This window comes from Gallinula chloropus, assembly GCF_964237585.1.
Source record: "Gallinula chloropus genome assembly, chromosome: 14".
Lineage (NCBI taxonomy): Eukaryota > Metazoa > Chordata > Aves > Gruiformes > Rallidae > Gallinula > Gallinula chloropus.
The window spans coordinates 1,521,665-1,542,534 of NC_140099.1; the positions used below are offsets into that span (position 1 = coordinate 1,521,665).

Below are 20,870 nucleotides of genomic sequence, written 5' to 3' on the forward strand. Positions count from 1 at the left end.
GGGTGACTGGGATACGTTACTCGTTGCTCTCGGACTGTCCTTGGTTTGCCAGATGGAGAGGCAGTGTTGCTGTGTACTCTGAGCTGTGCCATCTCCTGTGTGAAGAGATGGCCTGTCGTTTTTTTTCCCCCCCTGGGTAATTTAAATTTAAAATGTGGGAATCGAGGCCAGACCTGTTTTCAGTTCTGTACAGATTCAGAGACAACACTGGAGGAGCTTATAATCAGTTATGTTTTGAAATGAGCTTGGCAACTGCACGTATAGTCAAGAAAGCTCCTTGCTTCCCACTTGTTAGCAAGCTGATTTTTCAACTCCTGTGCAGTGGCATAAATCAGGATTGCATTTTGACTGCTGTTTAATGGGTTACTTGTTGACTTAAATTGCTTAAGTAGCTCAGTCAAACAGAGTTCAAACAAAAATGTGTATTTATTTAAAAATATGAATTTATGTATAAGGAATGTAAGCTCTGAACTTTACACAGGAGGATGCTTGATGGTATGTATAAATGATAACTGGAAAGATTAGAAACACTTTTGTGTACTGTAGACTCACAGGACTTGGAAAAAAACTCTAAGTGATCATTTCCCACATGCAAGATGTGTGCTATTAACTTGCTCACTGTTTCTTCTACTTGAGTAGTAGCCTACCAGGAGCCTGCTGGTCAGACCTATGACCTCCATCTACACAGGAGACAGGTCCTACAGATGGACCCATCTATTCCTTCTGCCCCTGACATGTCTTGCAGTAAGGATGCTATGTTTGAAAGGTGGGCTTAACTTGCTTTTCACAGAATCACAGGGGTTGGAAGGGGCCTCCAGAGATCATCAAGTCCAACCCCCCTGCCAAAGCAGGGTCCCTAGGACAGGTCACACAGGTCGGTGTCCAGATGGGGCTGGAATCTCTCCAGAGAAGGAGACTCCACAGCCCCTGGGCAGCCACTGAGCTACTCCTCCCAGTAGTGTTTTTCTACAGGGATTGTTGTTGGTCTCTGAAGGAAAATGTTTCAGACCCCAGTTTGTTGTGATGACCAGTTGTGATTTCTGTAGGAATCTCAGACCAATGGAAAATAATCTGGTTGCTCTTAGGTTTGCTCTTTAAAAGAGTGCTTTCTGTGAGGACAGTGCTCTAACTATAGTGAGAAGTCTAGAAAGCAGCTTCTGCCTCTTGTTGGCCTTTATAAAATCTAATGGCTTTCTATAAGCACTAAATGCCCTTTCTGGCAAGTGGAAGTTCACTTTTTCTTTCCTCTTGAGATATTTTTGTGCAGCTGCTTAACAGGTCTGTTAAGGTAACTGTCTGGAGAGTCTTTGGCTGTCTTAACGTAAAATTGATTTGTGTCAGACTGAATTTATGGTTTCTGGAAGCTGCAGAATGATATGCAGCTTCTCATCTTGTTATTATGTGCTCTCCTCTGGCAGGCTGGCTTAGATTGGTGCTCGTGGGTGCTTTGATTCACAGAAGCCTTCACTGCTGATGCGCCGAGTGTACAAATCTTCCAGTCTGTGTATTGATAGAAGCCCTCAAGGGGACTTTAGCACTGTATTTTTTTGCCTGGTTTTTAGTTAAAGATTCTAATTTGTGGCTATTTTGTGTGCTTGGCATATCCAAATACATAAGTGTAGCCAGGCATCTGCTGCTTTTGTTCCTGATGTATATAAATGAATTGTAGACTGTTGGCACCAGACTGTCAGCTACAAACACTGTTGCATCCTTCTCTAATTACCCATATTTTTGTGGGTGTATCAAGAGTTTTGGGGGATGTGCTCCAGCTGCAGTGGCAAAATCATGTTTATGCCTTCATGTTTAAATTTATAGGCTCTGTAGGCTTCCAAAAGAAATCCTGCCCTCAGTGAACTAATGCCAGGAGTTCTGGGGGCAGAAGTTTTGTACGTCACTCATCAAGAAATGTCTTCAGCATGTGATCTTAGTACAGTAAACACCATAGCACAGCTCTTGCTATAGCACGCTTTTTTCCACTCAACCATTCAATCTCTCTCTCCCTTGAAGAGTCTGTAGCTGAAATGTCTTGTGCAAAGTCTTTTAGTAGGGTACTGGTCTTGCTTCTCTTAAACTTCTCTTGCTTTGGAACAGGAAGGTTTCTTAGGCTGCTTTACTGAGGAGATGAGAACCAGTTTCATTAGATGAAGGTACAAGCTTCAGTGCTACCAAAGTCCCATCAGTGTGACCAGGAACAGTGGCTCTTAGTAGAACTCAGCTGCTTATCTCTTATTTTACTTTGTTGCAGATAGAGGAGGACCTCAAACGCTCAGTATATTGCACAAGGTCTTGTTCCAAAGCAGCATCCTCAGAGGAATACATCCAGCTTTTTGGTCCTACTGTTCTGGGCTGTTCTGCTTCCTTTTCCCAAAGAGCAGTGAAATGCTCTGCAAAACCACTTTGCAAATTCATGCCCATATGCATTTTTCTTTTAGGTAGCAATATGACTGCGTGGTGGATTGAAGCTGAAACAGGAACAGATGTGTCTTCCAAAAAGTGTCTTAATCATTTGGTTGTAATCTGTGTTGACAGGTACATGGAAACCTGATATGTAATACAGAGGGCAGATCACTGTCTTCTCTGGAGTGATCAGCTGAGATAATGGAGAGAGGTGGAGTAAAGGAAAAGTTGGACTTTATTTTTAAAGTATGAGTACATTATAGTACAAATTACAGGAATTATGAATTAGAGGACTATGGGCATACTGACAGTCTGAAACAATTGCTTCAAACCCCTTTAAGGTCACACAGCCAAAATAGGTGATCAACAGGACTGTGATCAACATGTATTGTCTCCTGGGTTTCCAGAGCAGGTGAAATGTGTCCTCAGTGCAGTACTACAGCAGGCAGCTCCAGAGCAGTTGCAGTGGCAGCAGTGTGCAGGCAGTCATTTGCCCAAAGGAGCATTCTGGATCTTGGGGTAAACGACTTATGCTGTGAGTAGTTGATAATCTGACAGTGCCACGAGTCTGTGTTATGCCTCTGAGCTGGCTCTAGCTCTAGTCTGCTTGGGGGAGGAAATCCAGTGAGCTGACATAAGGAGGAAAACTGCAGACTTGATTTCAGAGATGGATGAAAGATCACTTGCAATATAGTGTTACCAAACACAGATGGAAGAAAATGGAAGGGGAAAAGGAAGGTTGTAGGGGTTAGAAAAGAGATGAGATTGGGAGGAAAATGACTCTCAGGTTGGTTAGGTAAAGTGTTGATTTGCAACCACCAAAAGTCTGGGATTTACAAAACAATTCCTGTGCCACAGTTTCATATAGCCATGCCTGTCAGCATGAACTGGCACCTATTTCAAGCTGCTTTTAGTACTTTGAATTATTAAATAGAAGAACTTGGCTTGCATCACCAGAGCTGGTCAGGAGTCTGAGATATGAGGTAGGACTTCAGGTGGCTGCAACAGTGATGGCTTTGGCCACCTAACTTAAACCCCTGCAATTCAGTTAACCCACAGTTAACAGATGCATCTTGAATACTCCCTTGTGTCTGAGGAGCAGCCTAGTCTGCCTTACTCCCTGGAGTACTGGCATGCAGTCTGTCAGCCCCTACCTAGCTCTACAGTACCTTATCTAGTGATACTTTTAGATTGTTGTCTCTTGTTGTGGTACCTGAAATAGAGAATTTACAGGAATGGGTCGTTTGGTCTCCCCTCAGCCTCCTCTTCTCAAGGCTGAGGAGAGCCCTTATCACTGCCTGCAATTACCTGAAAGGAGGGTGTAGAGAGATGGGTGTTGGTCTCTTCATCCAAACAACAACAGGACAAGGGGAAATGGCCTCAAGCTGTGCCAGGGCAGGGTCAGATCAGATGTTAGGAAAAAGCTCTTCCCTGAAAGAGGTCTCAGGGCCTGGAACAGGGGGCTGAGTCCCCAGCCCTGGGTGTGTTTAACAGAGGGGAGATGAGGTGCTCAGGGATCTGGTTTAGCACAGGACAGGAATGGTTGGACTCAATGATCTTAAAGGTCCTTTCCACCCTTGTGATTCTGTGATGCCCCTTTGGGAGAAGGGGTGGTGTGTGCTGTGTGGGCTGGTTCTCTGAAGTCCCACATCAATACAAACTCAGCAAATGGGGAAAATCGTTCAACATCTGCCTGTTGAGTTGATAAATGGTAAATCGCTTGAGTAGCAGCACACAACCTCACATGTGCACTCGCAGCAGATGGCTTTGATGTGTGCAAGAGACAAATGTGGTGTCCCTGCAGCCCCCTCCCCTCAAACCTCCACGCTCAGCAGGAAAGGGCACATCAGAGCAGCCTTGTGAATGCTTTGAAAGCCATAAAAGCTTGAAGTGTAAATAAACTAGGCTGTTGGCTGAATTTGTTTCTGCATAGTCTGTGTAGGGTGAGTTTGGGGGGGGGAGGTGATTTGTGGTCAGCGGGTTGAAGAGAGGTGACCACAAGTCACATGCAGTGATTTGTTTGTTATGCCTGAGTGCCACATGTGGGGAGTTTTAATCTTTTTTTTTTAAATACCAAGTGTCTGTTGGCCAATTGCTCATTACATGGGCATTTTTATCTTTCCCCCAGTCTGTCTGGTAGTACTTGGAACTGTTCCCAAATGAACAAAACTCTAGTGGAAACCAAGAAGGAATTTGTAATGTTTTTGTAGTGAAATGGTGCTTTTCAGAAGGTGAATATTGTTCCATTCAGGTTACTGAGTACTGAACAGAAGGAAATCATTTGCCTGTAGGCAGTTGTGACATCAGAATGCCCAGGGGGTGTGGAGTCTCCTTCTCTGGAGATATTCAAGACCCATCTGAACGCCAACCTGTTCGACCTGTCCTAGGTACCCTGCTTGGGCAGGGGGATTGGACTTGATGATCTCTGGAGGTCCCTTCCAACCCCTAGAATATGTAATTCTGTGAATATGTATTAAAAATCTTTGTCAGAAAGCTCACTAAGTGCTGTGTACAAAATTAGATTGATTTTTGTTGGCATATTCTGGTACTTTATCTGCATTTGCTGACTCTAGGTCTCTTTTTTTTTGACCATTTCCTAACTCATTTAAGTTGTCAAGAGAATATTGACAGCTGAACTGTTAGAGACAGACAATCTTAGCATTGGTATTCAAAAAGTGCACGCATAGATGTTGCAGTTCTGAGGGAGACATTTCTTTAGGAAGGAAGGGGGGTGAAAGACGGGCTTGCATGGAGCTGTGCAAGAACCAGATGTTCAACAGCTGGGCCTGTGATTCTGGTTCAGACAGTCGTTTCAGCCCTTCCCGTAGGCACATGGAGCCTGTAAAGTTTCCATTCTCTTTGCTGGAGGAAAATGGTGTGTAATAGCTGTATCAGTAACCAGAGGTCAGTGTAAATTTTCAGTGTTACTGAAATAAAGTGTTAAAGCATCAGCAGCAATTCTGGTCAATTACTGTTGGGTTTGAGACAGAGTAAAATCCAAACAGGCTTTAGTTAATGTTTTATAAATTCACATGTGTTATAATCCACTGGGAAACATCCTATGTGTACACACTCATGGATGGCAGCGTGTTGGTGTGTCATAATCATGGGCTTTTGCTGTGGGTTTTTATGGCAACCTGATGCCTGCCAGCTCTGGCTGCCACTCTGCTCAGAGAGCCAGTGGAGATGTGATGTGCTCTTTCTTTAAAAGGATTCCTGCCTCGCTAAAGCTTCCTTTTTCTCTTAAGTTGCAAGATCTTTTGTCTGACATCCCTGAGTGTTGCTTGTGTTCTCTTTCTATAAAAGAAATTGAAGGCCAGCAGCCAAGGAAGAGAGCCTTTAACTCGTGAAGGCACTGCTGTCATTAATTTTACACACGTCAGTGCGGTGTCGCTCAGCTTGACTACCAACAAAGAAAACTGAAGTGTTCCCATAAATCATTTTATTGTCCTAATTCAACCTAATTAACTAAACCAAAACTCTTATTCTAATGGAGCAGCCCTTCCTGTGAGACATCTGCCTCTTTTCTTGGTGGATTTCAGCCTTCGCTTCTGCTTTAGTGCAGAAGAGTGGGTAACCACAACAATGCCAAGCCCCTCCTGTGATCTGTGGGGAGCCTGCTTAGGCACAAATGCACTGGGAAGTATAAATTTCCAAATGCAGATACTCTTATTTATTCCCTCCCCCTTGGAAACACTGTTTGCAGACCAGAAGAAAGGGGCAAAATCTCTGTTTCTGGAATTGCATAGCCCTGCACCCCACAAGCCCTGTAAGCAGCAGCCTGTGACAATTCTCTGGTTCTTTGGCACCCCCCCTTACACAGGCTTGACCTAACAGGGTTAGGTTAATGTGGCCACGCTGTGAGCCCCTGACCTGTTCTTGAACTCTTGATCTGAAGATGGGAAACAAGCAACTTTTATCAGCATCGGTGTGCTGGTTAGAGCTGCAGCACACCAGAAGATGCTCCTAGATAGGGAGCATCTCTCTGAGGGTAGATACAAGGTCTGTGTAGTAGATAAATGTAGGATCTCTTACTAAACCAGCTAGTGTAATTGTGGGGGGAGGGAATACAGGCCTACTGTGCAAGCCTTTCTTTGGGTTTGACTGTGTATACTGTGTGTATACTCTCTAGTTGGTCGAAATGATGACATGCTTATTGCAGAAGACAGCTTCTAAGTGTATTCGCTAGGTCATCACCATGTGGAGAAGAGGAGCTTACAGAGTTCAGAGAACAGCCCATAAAAAAAAGAGCACAAGGAAAAATGCAGGTTTTCTGCTACTTGGATAAAGCCAACACCAGGGCAGTTACTGTCTTGAGTGAGAGTTCCAGCTTAGGGCAGATGTTTTTACAGGCTTTTTTGTATGCTCATGGTGAAGAGGTGGCTGCTGCCTTGTGTCCTTGTGGCTTGCCAGTCAGTCAGGGCATTTCTGGAGATGTGGTTGACTCTAATCTGTCCTTGTGCAGTAGGGAACGGTTATAAAGTTCTCAGCTGCTCATTTCCAGGGCAGCAGGTCAGAGAGGGGTGACACTCTCAGCTGTGCCTGTGCAGGGGCTGTGTAACTCCTGAGTAAGGCAGCGTGGTGGTAAATGTGGTGCTGAGTGTCACTGCTGGTCGCTTGGGCTGTGCCCAACCCACTGAAGGCTGGGTTTCAGGTTTGCATTCCATCCTTTCTCTGCATCCCTGCTAAAAAGGAGTGCTAAGAAATAGTTTTTTGAAAATAAAAACTTTGTGTGCTCTTCTGGGGAGGTGATTGTGCCCCTGTACTGGGCACTGGTGAGGCTGCATCTTGAGTGCTAAACCAGATCCCTGAGCACCTCATCTCCCCTCTGTTAAACACACCCAGGGCTGGGGACTCAGCCCCCTCCCTGGGCAGCCTGTGCCAGGCCCTGACAGCTCTGCCAGGGAAGAACTTTTCCCTCCCAGCTGAGCTGACCCTGCCCTGGGGCAGCTTGAGCCCATTGCCCCTTGTCCCATCTCCTGTCCCCTGGCTGAAGAGACCATCGCCCACCTCTCTGCACCCTCCTGGCAGGGCAGGGGAGGTGGGGAGAAGGTCTCCCCTCAGCCTCCTCTTCTCCAGGCTGAACACCCCCAGCTCCCTCAGCTGCTTCTCAGAGGATTTGCCCTCCAGCCCCTTCCCCAGCCTGGTTGCCCTTCTCTGGACACATTCCAGGACCTCAATGTCCTTCTTGTAGTGAGGGGCCCAGAACTGGACCCAGCACTCAAGGTGCAGCCTCACTGATGCAGAGTATAGTACCTGAGACCTGCTCAGGACTGAAGGTCCCCTTGCCAGCTGTCAAACATGCTTAGAGGAAAAGCTCATGATAATGCCTCGAACCTGGAGCTCAGTGTCCCAGCATGTCCCCAAGTGTTAGTGACTTCATTGGAATTGCATCTTGAGATGCTCTTTGGTGTTGCAGCATCTGTGCCTGGTGTAATGGTTACTGTAGAACGCTGTAAACCTCAACTGGGAACTCAGAATCTTCATACTGCTGATTACCAAATCTTGCCCTATCCTTTGCCTCCAGGTATTATCACCTAAGCTGTTCTCAGGTATCAGAGCTGCTAAGAGCTTTCAGCAGGAGCTGTGTTGTAAAAGGCCCTGATCTGCTGCTCTAAATGCACGTGGCTCAAAAAATAATTCTTCTCTGTGTTTTTTCAGTAATTCTGTCTCAAATGCTTCTGCTAATCCTTAGTAGACTTTCAGTATGCAGGTGGGTGTTGTTAGTACCTCCAACATTGAGTAATGATTTGTTTAATAATTGATTGTAGCTTTGGGATCATTTAGGCTTTTGTGAGAGATGACAGCAGGATGAGGAGACTATATTTAGTTCCTTAGTTTAGTCATCCTTACCTGTGAATTTTGTAGGGGAAGAGCAGCACGAAGGAATGGAGCTAGCGAAGGAAACTCTTCAAGAAGATAACACCCCTTGGCAGAAAGCTGAAGAAAGCTTTAATTATCCTATTAATTCAGTACTTAAGTGTCTGCAGAGTGTTTTCTGATGAGTAGCAGTCATAATTGTGTGCAGTTATATGGACCTTATATTTACATACATTTCCCTGTTAGCCAAAGAATTAATTTCCCAGCTTTTTTCCCTCTGTCCTGAAGTTTTTACTCTTGCATTTACATTGCTAGCTGACACAGTCACACTTGGACCCTGCTTAACCATTTGGAGTGAGTGGTAGTTTTTAAGCTTGAGGAACCAGCATCAGTACCACAAAGATTGGGGGTTTTGTGTGCTGAGTCTCAGAGGTCCTGAAAGCATCACTGTACCACTCTTCATGGCTCTCTGCTGTCACAACTGTGCTGTATGCCCATTTATCAAGGAAAACTGGTTCTCACTGTTTGTTTCCAAGTTTGGACTGTGCCCATCTTGGGATGATGTCTCTGTCCTGTTTGCTGAAGTAGTTTCTGGACCAGTAAAAAGACACCTGGACTTCTTGTCTTTCTCAAGCTGAGATGTAAACGTGGGAAGTCTTAATAAGTAAAGAAGTCGGTCTTAGATAGAGCAGGATGCCAGGAATTGTCCTCTTCTGGTCTGGTTTTAAATACTATTTAGTCTGTGATGCAGTATCTGTATCTAGAGAGCTCAGTTTCCTGAAGTACACTTCACAGTGCTCGCTCTGTGTCACAATTTACATAAACTTGGCAGGCTCTTCTTGATAGAACTAAAACTCTGTTTAACTGTAATGATATCCCTGACATCCTGGCACTTTGAACTGGAAATCAGTTGTATTCCTCACTTGCTTACAAAAAACAAATGAACCAAGTGACCTTAAAGCTCAGGTCTTTGCTGGGGTACAAATTCTTGTGAAGATTAGGGATTTAATCCAAGAGAAGATGGTGTATTTGCAGTCTCAGCTATGAAAATGGTAGGTATTGGGTACTTCAGAACCAGAAACAAACAAGTGCAGCTTGGGGTTTTCCTTTAAAAGCAAAACAAAGTCCTGTTGGATGTATTTACACAGCCTTGTCAGAGCGTTATGATGCACTCCTCTTCCTGATCATAGTAAAGGTGCTTAGATAGTGCAGGAATTGGATTATAATATTTCTGTGGAAACTGTGTATAATAGATTTTTTTTTTTAATGTTTTTAATTCAACAGGCAATCAGCTGTAAAGGTCAGCACAGCATCTCCTACACGTTATCCAGAAACCAGACTGTGGTAGTGGAGTATACTCACGATAAGGACACAGACATGTTCCAGGTAAGGCTCTGGGCACTACATGCAGTGGTTTTTAAAAGCAACATGTGGAACCATGGTCCTGCATTATATTTTTCTGGGTATTCTCCATGATTGTGGAATATTTTGTGGTTGAACCCTGTTGTGTTTAATATGGGAGTGCTTGAAACTTTGGATCTTCTCAAACCAGCCCCAGTAGCTGTTGATACCCTGCTTGCTTTTCTCTGCAAGGACTGTACAATTAGTACCAGGAAGAAATGTGTATTCATGAACAAGCACAGGAATACGCTGCCCACCCTGCAGTTAACCAAGCACCTGGAGTAAAAAAGGAAGTGGCTTGGAGTAGGACATGGGAAGGAGGAAGGTAAAAGCAATGGTAGGGGGGGAATAGGGGAGCTGTGCACTAAAGGAGACAACGTGGTGGTAGAATGACCAATTGTTTCTGAAGGGATGCAGATGTCTTGAATGGTGTAGGGGACTCTGCTGAGTTTCTTGAAGCTGCCTGCTATTCAGTGTGGTTTTGCTCTCATATGGATTTGTGTTTTTCTGCATCATCTAACATTCTGATAAACCTGTTACTGTCTTGTGCAATGCTTATTTTTATATATAAAAGGAGAGCAGACTTGCTGTACAAACTTAAACCTCAAGCTCAGGGAAAAGCAAACACGCCCAACCTTTTCCAATCTAGACTAATGGGGTGTGTCTTGTCAGTGACCTCTGTAATTAGAGCATCTTATCTTGAATTGTTACCCCTCCTCATGCAGCCTTTCATATGTAGAAGGGTCAGCAGTTGAGTGTTGTTGACAGAAGATGAAATGGCTCTGTTAAGATGAAAGTGGTTTCGCTTCATGTGGCTTCTCTTTTTTGCTCTCTATAAAATTGTTTCTAATGGGACTTTGAAACAATTAGGTCCAAATAGAGATTGATAAAAGCCACTCTTGTTCATGTGGTGCTGCATGAATAGGTGATTAGGAAAGGATCACACAGCCAGGGTGACCTGAAATAGGTTTTTACATGTTAAAAGAGTAAAAGCAAAACATAATCCATCCTTCTGGGTTACTGTATGATACTTGTTCATCTTTGCAAGATGCTTTTGTGCCTTGAGTAGCTCCAGTGAAACTTTTTTTCTGTGTGTAAATTCTAAAATAGTATTTCTGAAAGGTGGAAGTTTCACTTGTATACATGAAAACAATGACTGGAGTTGCAGAACAGCTGCTTCTCTGGCTCTGTTGTACAGACAGTGTTTTCCTTGATAGCACAATATCCTAGTGGTAGGTACAGCTTTTACTTGCGGGAGGTACTGATAAGGAATTAGGTAGATTGAGGTGCTTAGCAGCCACTGGAATGAAATCTAGCAGCCTGAGGTGAGCAGCAGCAAAGCAGTGCTCTGAAGACTGCACTTCAAGTGCCCTTTTTCTGAGGGAGTAGGTTAAGGGAGCTGATTAAAGATGCTTTGTATCTAAAGCAGGGCTTTGGTGTAGTAAGGAGTGGGCTGGTTAAGTGTAGCACAGCCCAGCTACCAATGGATTTTCTGCTCCCCTTCAGCGTCTGTTGGTGCTCAGTAGAGGAGGAGTTTGGGCAGGGTGCTACACTGAGACAGCCTGGGCTGTGCTACCTGGCCCAGAGACCTGCTGTGGCTCCATGGCTGGCACTGGGACATGTCTCTAACTGTCACTGTATGGTTTCTTCCTTCCAGTGGGTCTCTGGTACCTGGTGAAATGTCACAAAAGCCCTCATTGTGTCCTGTGTGCTGAATCACCCAGAGAGGCTGCCTGTGGTTCAGGCAATTACCTACCATACATGCATAGTTATGTGACTGGTTTGGCTTATAACAGGTCAAACTGTCCTGTCTTAATAACAATTAAACTTTCTGAGCTGAGTTTTGTGTTGGTAGAGCATCTCAATTCTTCTGGTGCCCCCTGAAATGCCTGAACATATCTGGGGAAGGCTCTGAACTGCTAAAATTCCTCTTTGCAGTGCAGTCTGTTCATTCTGTCTTGAGATGTGCAGACTGTCGTGCTGTGACTTGATCTCAGCTTCACCTCAGGCACTGTGTCCTGGTTCCCATTCCCTGTAGCTGCCTTCTCTGCATCGCTCTGCAAGCATTGGCCTTGAGGGTCTGAGAGCCGTGAGAGCAGCAGAAGGAATATTCTGGTAGACTCTGGCTGTATTTTGCTGCTCAAGTGATGCCAGACAGCAGCTGAAGAGTTTTCCATTATTTAGATAAGCTATTGGGTTTTAATTCTCAGTAATCTGATTGTAGGCAGTAAGAGGGAGGGTTGCTGCAGGGCTGCTTTGTGCTGCCCTGTGGTACGTGATGGCAAATTCCACGTTGTCTGTATTGATCCACTGAGTAAAACCTTCCTGTTGATGGAGCATTGCTTGAATAGACAGTCCTTGGAGTTTTTCTTTCCAAATACATTTCCCTGGCTTTTGTAGGACACTGGCAAGGATGTAGAAGCTGAAAAGGGGGAAGGATAATGCCTGGACCACAGGATTATCTTGAGGCCCCTTCTTGCCTGCTGGTAACATGTGTTAGCCTGGGCAAATCATGTAGCTTTGTCTTTTAATCTCAGTATTCCTCTCTGTAAAATGGGATAGTATCACTGCTTGAATTTTCTAAGGTAACCAGAATGGTGGTGGTTAGTAATACCTTTGTGGGACTTAAAATAGGGGAAAAAAGATGGCAGAGGTCTCTGGCTTTGTTCAAGATACCATTTATAACCTGTGAGGACTGAACCTGTTGGGTTAGAACTGATTTCTTGGGAAAATGAGGGAGATTCAGAGTTTGGGGGGGAGGGGGGGAAGCTGCCACCTTTTTCTTCCTTCTGCTTTGAGAGTCTGCTGTCAGCCTTGCTCTTTGAAGGAAGACATGGGAAATGTTGTGTTGGTGACTTGTATTCTGCAACTTTTCCATGAACAAAGTGGAAATTTTTGAAGATTGCAAATCCAGAATAGCTTCCTGTTTGATGCTTTCCAAGCTCATAACCCAGCAGAAGCCTGAGTAGGTGCTTATCAGAAGCAAAGCACGTATGGAAAATGTGGGGAGACTGTACAAGGGGCAGTAAAGAGATTCAGGAGGCACTGAAGAGCAGGCTGGCTAAATGACAATTTTCCTGACCCTTTCCATAATAAAATGAAAATGACCATGTTCTCATGAATATAACTTGTCAGTTAATAAGTAGTTTAAATGACCATGCATGTACTCTACCAGCTCCCCCCGTGCAGGCAGACATCATTTGTTAACTATGCAGGTTTTGTGCATATTCAGTGGCAAGTTTTAGACAGGAGTCATCTTACCCACCTTCTACTAGCTCTTTTCTGAAGATGAAGAGTTCCTTACAAGTAAGCACACTCTTCTAAGGAATGGTTTTGTTTCTTGAAAGCTGGAAATGATGCAGAAATGGGTGCTCCTGACTTCCCTGCTTACTTGAGCCCTTTGTGCCACTTGACAACCAGCTCCTGCTGTGGATCCTTTCAACAAAGTGGCTTCAGGATGCCCAGCAGGGATTTGAAACCTGGGGGTGTTCAGCTGCTTTGCAAGGTTGTCATGGAGGTCTCACAGGATTCTGTTCTGCCTGGTTCTTGGTTTGAGGAATAGGCTGTTTTTGTTGGTTTTCTTTCCTCCTTTTTTCTCTCCCATTGCTCTACTTGTTCTGCTGTGTTGTGTGTGTTGGATTTTTCCTTCACGTAATTCCATAGTGACATTTCTGTACCATCTACGTGGCTTTGTCCTAGTGACACACAGATCAGATTTCTTCACGTAATAACACAAAGAATATAGTAATGTGTTCCATCTGGCATCTCCTAAAGTCTGTATGCTGCAGCATCCATATGCTGTGACATCTCTGAGCTGCTAAAACAAAGATTCTCCTCAGAGTTCTTCAAAGCTTTTTCTTCTGTTGATGACACATCATTTGGAATAGAACCTGTAGCTTCATGAGTTGATTACACCTGTTTGTACCACCACAAGGAACCAAGACATGTAATCCTAAATAACTACAAGTTTATACAAGAACCCAGGTACATTCAGTCAAAATTGATTTATTTTTTTTCTCCTGAAGAACAGGCCTGAAGATGCATGGTCCAGCTCTCTGTATCATCAGAGGGAAGTTCTATTGAAGTCCAGGAATCTGCAGTTGTTAAATTATCTGCTGGCAGGTTGTCTGGTTTTGTGTTGTCTCAGGAGTGAGTGTTTTTAATAGCACTTCCTTGATTGACAGTAGACACTAGCAGATTGATTGACTGCCTGGCTTTTACACAGCCTTTAACAATAACCAGTAGTGTAGACAACAGAAGCTGTCCCATGCATCAGTTGGAAGATTTACGATTTGTTATTGGAAGTAACTTAGTGAAATAATACAGAAGATGACACACTTAACCAGTAGAGTCCCAAAATATAGCCTAAAATTACTAAAAGGAGTAGTATTCTGTGCTGTAGAGGAAAATGGAAGAAAATTGAGTAATAAAGTGTGAGGAGTAGCTTTGAGTAATGGAATTAGGTCTGTAGGGACTGTAGTCTGGCTGCAACATCAGGTAAGTTAGAATTTTTGGTGGGTAAAAGTTGGTAGCATTAAGTTCTTCAGCTGTTCCCATGGGGTTTTCCTTTCTAATGATTTCAAACATGGAATTTTGAATGGGCATGGAGTGTGGGGAAATAGCCATGTCACAAAGGGCACCTCTCAAAATAATTTCTAGTGTTAACATGTAGCACAATGCATGAGCCATTGTCCAGGAGGCTTTTTCAAGAGGTGGGGAAAAAACCCTACCCAAATACTTAAGATAATTGGTGTAATATAGACAAACTTGACACAAATAAGAGAGATGTTTTGCCTCTCAAATTCTATTCCTGGTTCCTCAGCTCCTGTTTCCCAGTTATGCTCAAAGTTGGTGTAACACTGCTTTGCCTGGAGAAGCATTATTGCTAAAGCATCGCTGTGTGTTTGGTTGGCAGCCAGACTCCTCTCTCCATTCTGTAATGAAGTTTTCTGTTCCAGATGCCTAGAAGTTTCTGGTTTTAGGCTTTTTTAGGTGTCAGATGGAAGAATGTTCTTGTCTACTGATCAGCTGTTTTATTTTGAAGAAGGCAGTTTTAAAAGTTTCTTTAGCCTTGCACAGGCATGATTAAGAATAAATACAATCATATTGTGGGTTTTACCAGAAAACTCTTTTCTGGAATTACAAGTTCTGCAAACATGAAGGTAGGTAGGGTTTTTTGTTGTGACATATCAATATAACCAAGTTCTTGGTCTGAAGTCATTTATTTTCATGGCAAATTAACTGGGCAGTAGAAATGCATATAAAGCCTGCCAGTTCCAGGTAGTATTTTCTCAGTGGTCAGAATCTGGTGGTAGGTGATTTGCTGTGGTTGGATTATGAAATACCAAGGTGATGATACCTCTGTGCTGTTGATGATACTCCATCAAACGATTCATTCCTGCTGTGTTGTGCCTCTGTACTGGGCACTGGTGAGGCTGCACCTCGAGTGCTGGGTCCAGTTCTGGGCCCCTCACTACAAGAAGGACATTGAGGTCCTGGAGCGAGTCCAGAGAAGGGCAACCAGGCTGGGGAAGGGGCTGGAGGGCAAATCCTCTGAGGAGCAGCTGAAGGAGCTGGGGGTGTTGAGCCTGGAGAAGAGGAGGCTGAGGGGAGACCTTCTCCCCACCTCCCCTGCCCTGCCAGGAGGGTGCAGAGAGGTGGGCGATGGTCTCTTCAGCCAGGGGACAGGAGATGGGACAAGGGGCAATGGGCTCAAGCTGCCCCAGGGCAGGGTCAGCTCAGATGGGAGGGAAAAGCTCTTCCCTGAAAGAGCTGTCAGGGCCTGGCACAGGCTGCCCAGGGAGGGGGTCCTGGATGTGTTTAAAAAAAGGATAGATGAGGTATTTAGGGATATGGTTTAGCTTAGGATGGGAATGGTTGGAGTTGATGATCTTAAAGGTCTTTTCCAACCTTGTGATTCTATGATGAGAAATTAAGTATGTGCATGAGAATATGTGCAGATCTGTCATGCCAGGTCAGTGATGCACTTGTGCCTGGGACCCGTGTGAAAATACAGATTAGTCTCTGGTTGGATTTTGCCATCCAAAAAAACAGTAGACGGTACCTTACTGACATCATCAGCATTGCCTTGGCCAAACTGTGTGCTTAATGCTTGGCATTTCTGTGTCTCTGTCCAACTACACCTTTATCTTAATGTTTTTTTGCAGGTTGGGAGGTCAACAGAAAGCCCCATAGACTTTGTAGTCACAGATACTATTTCTGGAAGTCCGAATAACGATGAAAGCCAGATTACCCAAAGCACCATCTCCCGCTTTGCCTGCAGGATTGTGTGTGACAGGAGCCCACCCTACACAGCCAGGATTTTTGCAGCTGGATTCGACTCCTCGAAAAATATATTTCTTGGTGTAAGTACTGCTAATAATCGTTACGTGTGAGCAAATTGGGTTTTACTTTCTTATTTTCAAGCCCCCAAATTTCCTTGTACTAGTTGATAACTTACACTGGTGTTAGACTTTTATTACTCCAGTGTACCAGCTGCAGTGTTAAGTAGAAGCTGCAGTTTTATATGTCTGAATTATTACTGGCATGGGCTCGTGGTCATAATTGTCTTTAACAATGAAGCTGTGCTTTAGTTGGACTTCCTTTAGGTTCCTTTGATATATTCTTGATACGTGTTGGGAATAAACCACTGTTGCTGTTCTGAGCGCTGGGAGGACCAAGGAGCTGCATCAGCTGCCTTGTGGAGAAGGACCCTCAAGGCCTTTACTCTTACCTCACCTGTGGTCAGAGGTGCTCAACTGAGTTAAAAATCATATTTAAGCCAGAATAGTTATTGCTGATGCATAAACAGAAGATGGTACCAGTCTGGCACTAGGTGTTGTTAAAAACACTTACTATCTTTACAAAAGCTATGCCCAAGCTCTACCAGCCAGTGAGGAAATGTTGGGGTTTAGACAGTTAAAACTTCAGTGTGTAAACCTTTAGTCCATAAACTTATGGAGAAACCTCTCTGGGGTGGTTGTCATGTGCAGGAAAAAGCAGCAAAGTGGAAAAATCCTGATGGCCATATGGATGGATTGACGACTAACGGGGTGCTGGTCATGCATCCCAAGGGAGGCTTCACCGAGGAGTCCAAACCTGGAGTTTGGAGGGAAATCTCTGTCTGTGGCGACGTGTACACGCTTCGGGAAACCAGATCTGCTCAGCAGAGGGGGAAACTGGTAAGTTGAAAGTAACTGGTAGTTATAATGAAGCAGGGGATACTTGTTTTCCTGGTGATGGAGGCAGTCGTAGGTGGCTGCAGAGGAAAGCCTTGTCCCTGCATAGTGGGCACTGAAACCATCTAAGCCCATGTGTGTTACATGCTGTTCTGTTTATACAGGAGAACACTCTTCTAAAAGTTTTCTGCTAATGCCACTCTCCTGACTGCAATAGCACAGAGTGTAAAAGCTAAATAAGCTTCACTCTTGAATCTCCATCTCTGAAATGTTCTCCTGGGATGTAGGGACAGCTGGAAGTTACCACGTAGGGAGCTGTCTTTAGCAGTACTATCTTTAGTTGCATGCAAAACAAGTTGGGATAATGCAGCTTCTGTTTGATCTACCTGCTGCTGGGAAGATAAGGGAAGCCTGCTAAGTATATTTCTGTTCTGCCCTGGGGGGCAGGATGAGCTTTGCCTTTACCAAAAGTGAGAGATTTCGGCTGCCACAGAGAGCTGTGGCATGCATCACCAGGAGAGAGGTTCCCATGAAAGGATGTGACCACTTCTGCATGGAAGGTGAAAGGGAATTCCCACAGGGCTCTGGCTTCTTCCCCTTCCCACTGTTTGTGGAACCTAGGAGGAAGAATGCTATGCTATCATCTTCACTGCAACTGAAGATGCCCTGTTTCTTCTGCAACTTTATCACCCAGCTGTTAGAGTTTGAAGATGAGAGAGACTGCATGGGGGGGGGAATAAGCTTGTCATCTTGATGTCAGAGTTGCTTTTGTGCTGTGATTCAATGATAGTTCTGCTGCTACCTTGAGTTCCCATTAGGTGATCACACACCCTCACCCTGAACTGGCTTTCCAGCTTCGCCGCTGGCTTTGCAGAACACTGTGGCTGCTGCAAGGGGTTAGGAAAAGGGAGTTTGACTACTTGGTTCTGCTCTCAGCAGACAACCTGCAGTCCATAAATTGCTTTGTCACTTTAATGGTGGCAGGCAAACATCACCTGGGGGACTGGGACAGATGATGTTGCAATTGCGCCCTTTGTATGCGGTTAGCAAAACACCTTCTCAGTGCTGCTAAGGAAAAGCACTGCTAAAACAAATACATTCCCTTCCCTGCATCCAAAATGATTCGAATTCTCATTTAAATAAAATTACATGGCACACTGGTATTGATGTGATCAGTATTTGTTGATTGGGTTCATAAAACCGAATGCACGCTGTATAATGAACTGAACACAGTGCATGCTGGAAAGCTTTTTGCTCTGCTGTTTGTGAAGGAATTATCTGAGAAGTACATCAAATCAAGGCTTCCCTCATCTGTACTTGAACTGCTGGATTTCTCTGCTGAAAGTACTTTACACCGGTGACCTCTTGTCTCCATTGTACCAGTGAGGTGTTTTGTGAGGGGATGATCCATGCTTAATCTGTGAATTTAAACTGGATTAAAATGTAAATACCGAATTGGTTGTCACTCATAGTGTTGTTAGGCAGACAGGATGATTTCATGTGACCTACTTAACGTATTTGTGTGTGTTTGTTTCACCTTAGTGCTGTTTTCTACCTACTTTCCATGTATAGAGACAGGCAGTGGGTCTCTCTTTTTTTTTCCTCTTCAATGTCACAAAGAACCTTTTAAACATATATTCATCATTACTGAGCTGGTAGCAATAGTACAGGCTGCTTATGTGTTTGTGACATTAAAATAAAGAGTATTTCAGCAAAGCACAATGTGCTTGGCTAAAAACCTATTCAAGGGATTAAGCTCCTGCTTTTAGTCAGCCGAGAAGCCTTTGGGCAGCGTGCACTGGGGCTGTATTTGCATGGAACACCTCGTTAAATGAAGGGCCTAATTAGTTGGGCCGGTGAATTGTTCAGAAGCTGAGCCTGTGTGCCTTCAGTTGAGGAACTTGTCACTTGAAGAAGGGAACTGGTAATTCATCCTGATGCAATGATAATCTCTGCAAGTGCCTGTGCACAGAGCTGGTGTGGCTCTTCTCACTCCTCTCTGGAAGAGTTGTGGGGTGATGAGCTGTGCTGGGGCAGTTTGTGCTTCTGCAGAATGCTTTATGCCTGCTGCAAGCCTAAACAGAGAGGTGTCTGAGAGGCAGGACAGCCAGTGAGGCCTGGGTGGCAGCTTTTAGTCCAAGAAGGATCTTTTGCCTCTGCCAGTCTGTGTGGGCAATGAGTTTGAGAGGGGCAGTCTGTTAACACAGCCCTTAAGGAATGGCAGGTTTCCCCTTTGGTCCATTGTGACTTGCCCTGAATGTGGAGAAGACATGCAGAAGATCAGGATTAGAGAGGAGAAAAGGCTTGCTCGGGGTGGCTGGCATTTGTGAAGTAGTTGGTGATTACTAATTGCCTTTCCCAAAGAACTGCAGGCAGGAGGACTGTGTATGCTGATTAGTATTGTCATAGTGTGTAACGATTGCAAACTTAGGACCTCCTGTACGAGCACAGTGTAAGAGATCAATGCTCATTATAGCCTTAAATATGGGATAAGAGATGAGATGGATTCAGGTAAATGGGGGGGGGGGTGGGGGGGGGGCACAAGGAAACAAGATGGGAAAATTAGGTAGCATGCTAGGGAGGGTGATGGTTTGGTGAGAGAGGTGACATGCTTACAAAACTCAGTTGTCTGCAAAAGCTCTTGGGCTTAACTACTTGGAGTTGGACTTGATGATCCTTACGGACCCCCTCCAACCAGGTATATTCTGCGATTCTACTTGTCCTTGTGCTCTCCCCCTAGGTAGAAAATGAGACCAACGTCCTACAAGATGGCTCTCTGATTGACCTGTGTGGAGCCACCCTTCTGTGGAGAACAGCAGACGGGCTCTTCCACACCCCGACTCAGAAGCACATTGAAGCTCTGCGCCAGGAGATAAACGCTGCCAGGCCGCAGTGTCCCGTTGGGCTAAACACTTTAGCGTTTCCCAGCATCAACCGCAAAGATGTGGTGGAGGAGAAGCAGCCCTGGGCATACCTCAGCTGTGGCCACGTCCACGGCTATCACAACTGGGGGCACCGCAGTGACACGGAAGCCAACGAGCGGGAGTGTCCCATGTGCAGAACCGTTGGCCCCTACGTGCCCCTCTGGCTGGGTTGCGAGGCTGGTTTTTACGTGGATGCTGGCCCTCCCACGCACGCTTTCACCCCCTGTGGACACGTGTGCTCTGAGAAATCCGCCAAGTACTGGTCCCAGATCCCTCTGCCCCACGGTACTCATGCATTTCACGCCGCCTGCCCCTTCTGTGCAACACAACTCTCCGGGGAGCACAACTGCATCAAGCTGATTTTCCAGGGCCCCGTTGACTGATAACACTCCGCAGTGACCACGATAACGATGTCTTTAACAATTTACTGTGAAGATTTTGCCACTAACTCTTAGATTTTACCTTTTTTTATAATGGTGTTAATAGGGTGGTCGGGTGGGGATGGGGAACTGCCGAGGAACTTGCGAGGCACTGTGGTGGAATTGGGATACATTGATACCTGGAACTTGACAGATATCAGTGGTGTTGCATGCTCAAAAGCAGCATATTCATGAAGTCTTCTTGGTCAAATTGTAGTATATTTGTAACCTTTTTATTAGTACCCTGGATCAGACAAAAAACAAAAAGGTGTCTTAATGATTTTTTTAAGCTAAGATTTTTTAATGGGAAGGTTTTTTCTTCTAAACTTTGACAAGCCTTTAAAACCTATTTTTCAAATCTAGAAGGATCGTACAGAATGTAACTGTCTTTAATTTGCAATATGATTTAACTTGAATAGTTTCTCAAGGAGCTAATACAGAATGTGTGGACAACCGTAGGTGAATGTTCACTAGAGATAATTGGAGATGTAAGAGGAAAAATTAGCTGCCTAAATTGTAGAGTATAAAAGCTATTGAAATATCTATTATGGTATAACACAGCTGGCCAAAAAGGCATCAAGGATTACTTGAAACTGAGGAAATCCTGTTTGCATTGATTTCCTTTCAGCGTAATAGATAACTGCTCTTCGTTATGTATGGGATATGGCTGATTATTTTACTTCTTTCATTTTCTCCTCCCCCTCAGCTCCCCCAGTTCAACCTGCATCTGG

At 44.6% G+C, this 20,870-nt stretch overlaps 1 protein-coding gene across 1 annotated transcript in view; it reads left to right on the top strand.

The window, feature by feature from the left end:
* PELI2 (pellino E3 ubiquitin protein ligase family member 2) overlaps nucleotides 1-20,103 on the top strand; it is a gene marked incomplete at both ends in the record, with an annotated part of 73,134 nt that extends 53,031 nt beyond the window's left edge. The window contains 4 exons of the mRNA XM_084270640.1: nucleotides 9,502-9,603; nucleotides 15,786-15,983; nucleotides 16,611-16,799; nucleotides 19,537-20,103. Of these exons, the coding sequence (XP_084126766.1) occupies nucleotides 9,502-9,603; nucleotides 15,786-15,983; nucleotides 16,611-16,799; nucleotides 19,537-20,103 (1,056 nt within the window). The remainder of the gene's footprint in view (nucleotides 1-9,501; nucleotides 9,604-15,785; nucleotides 15,984-16,610; nucleotides 16,800-19,536) is intronic.
* Nucleotides 20,104-20,870: the final 767 nt, after the last annotated feature.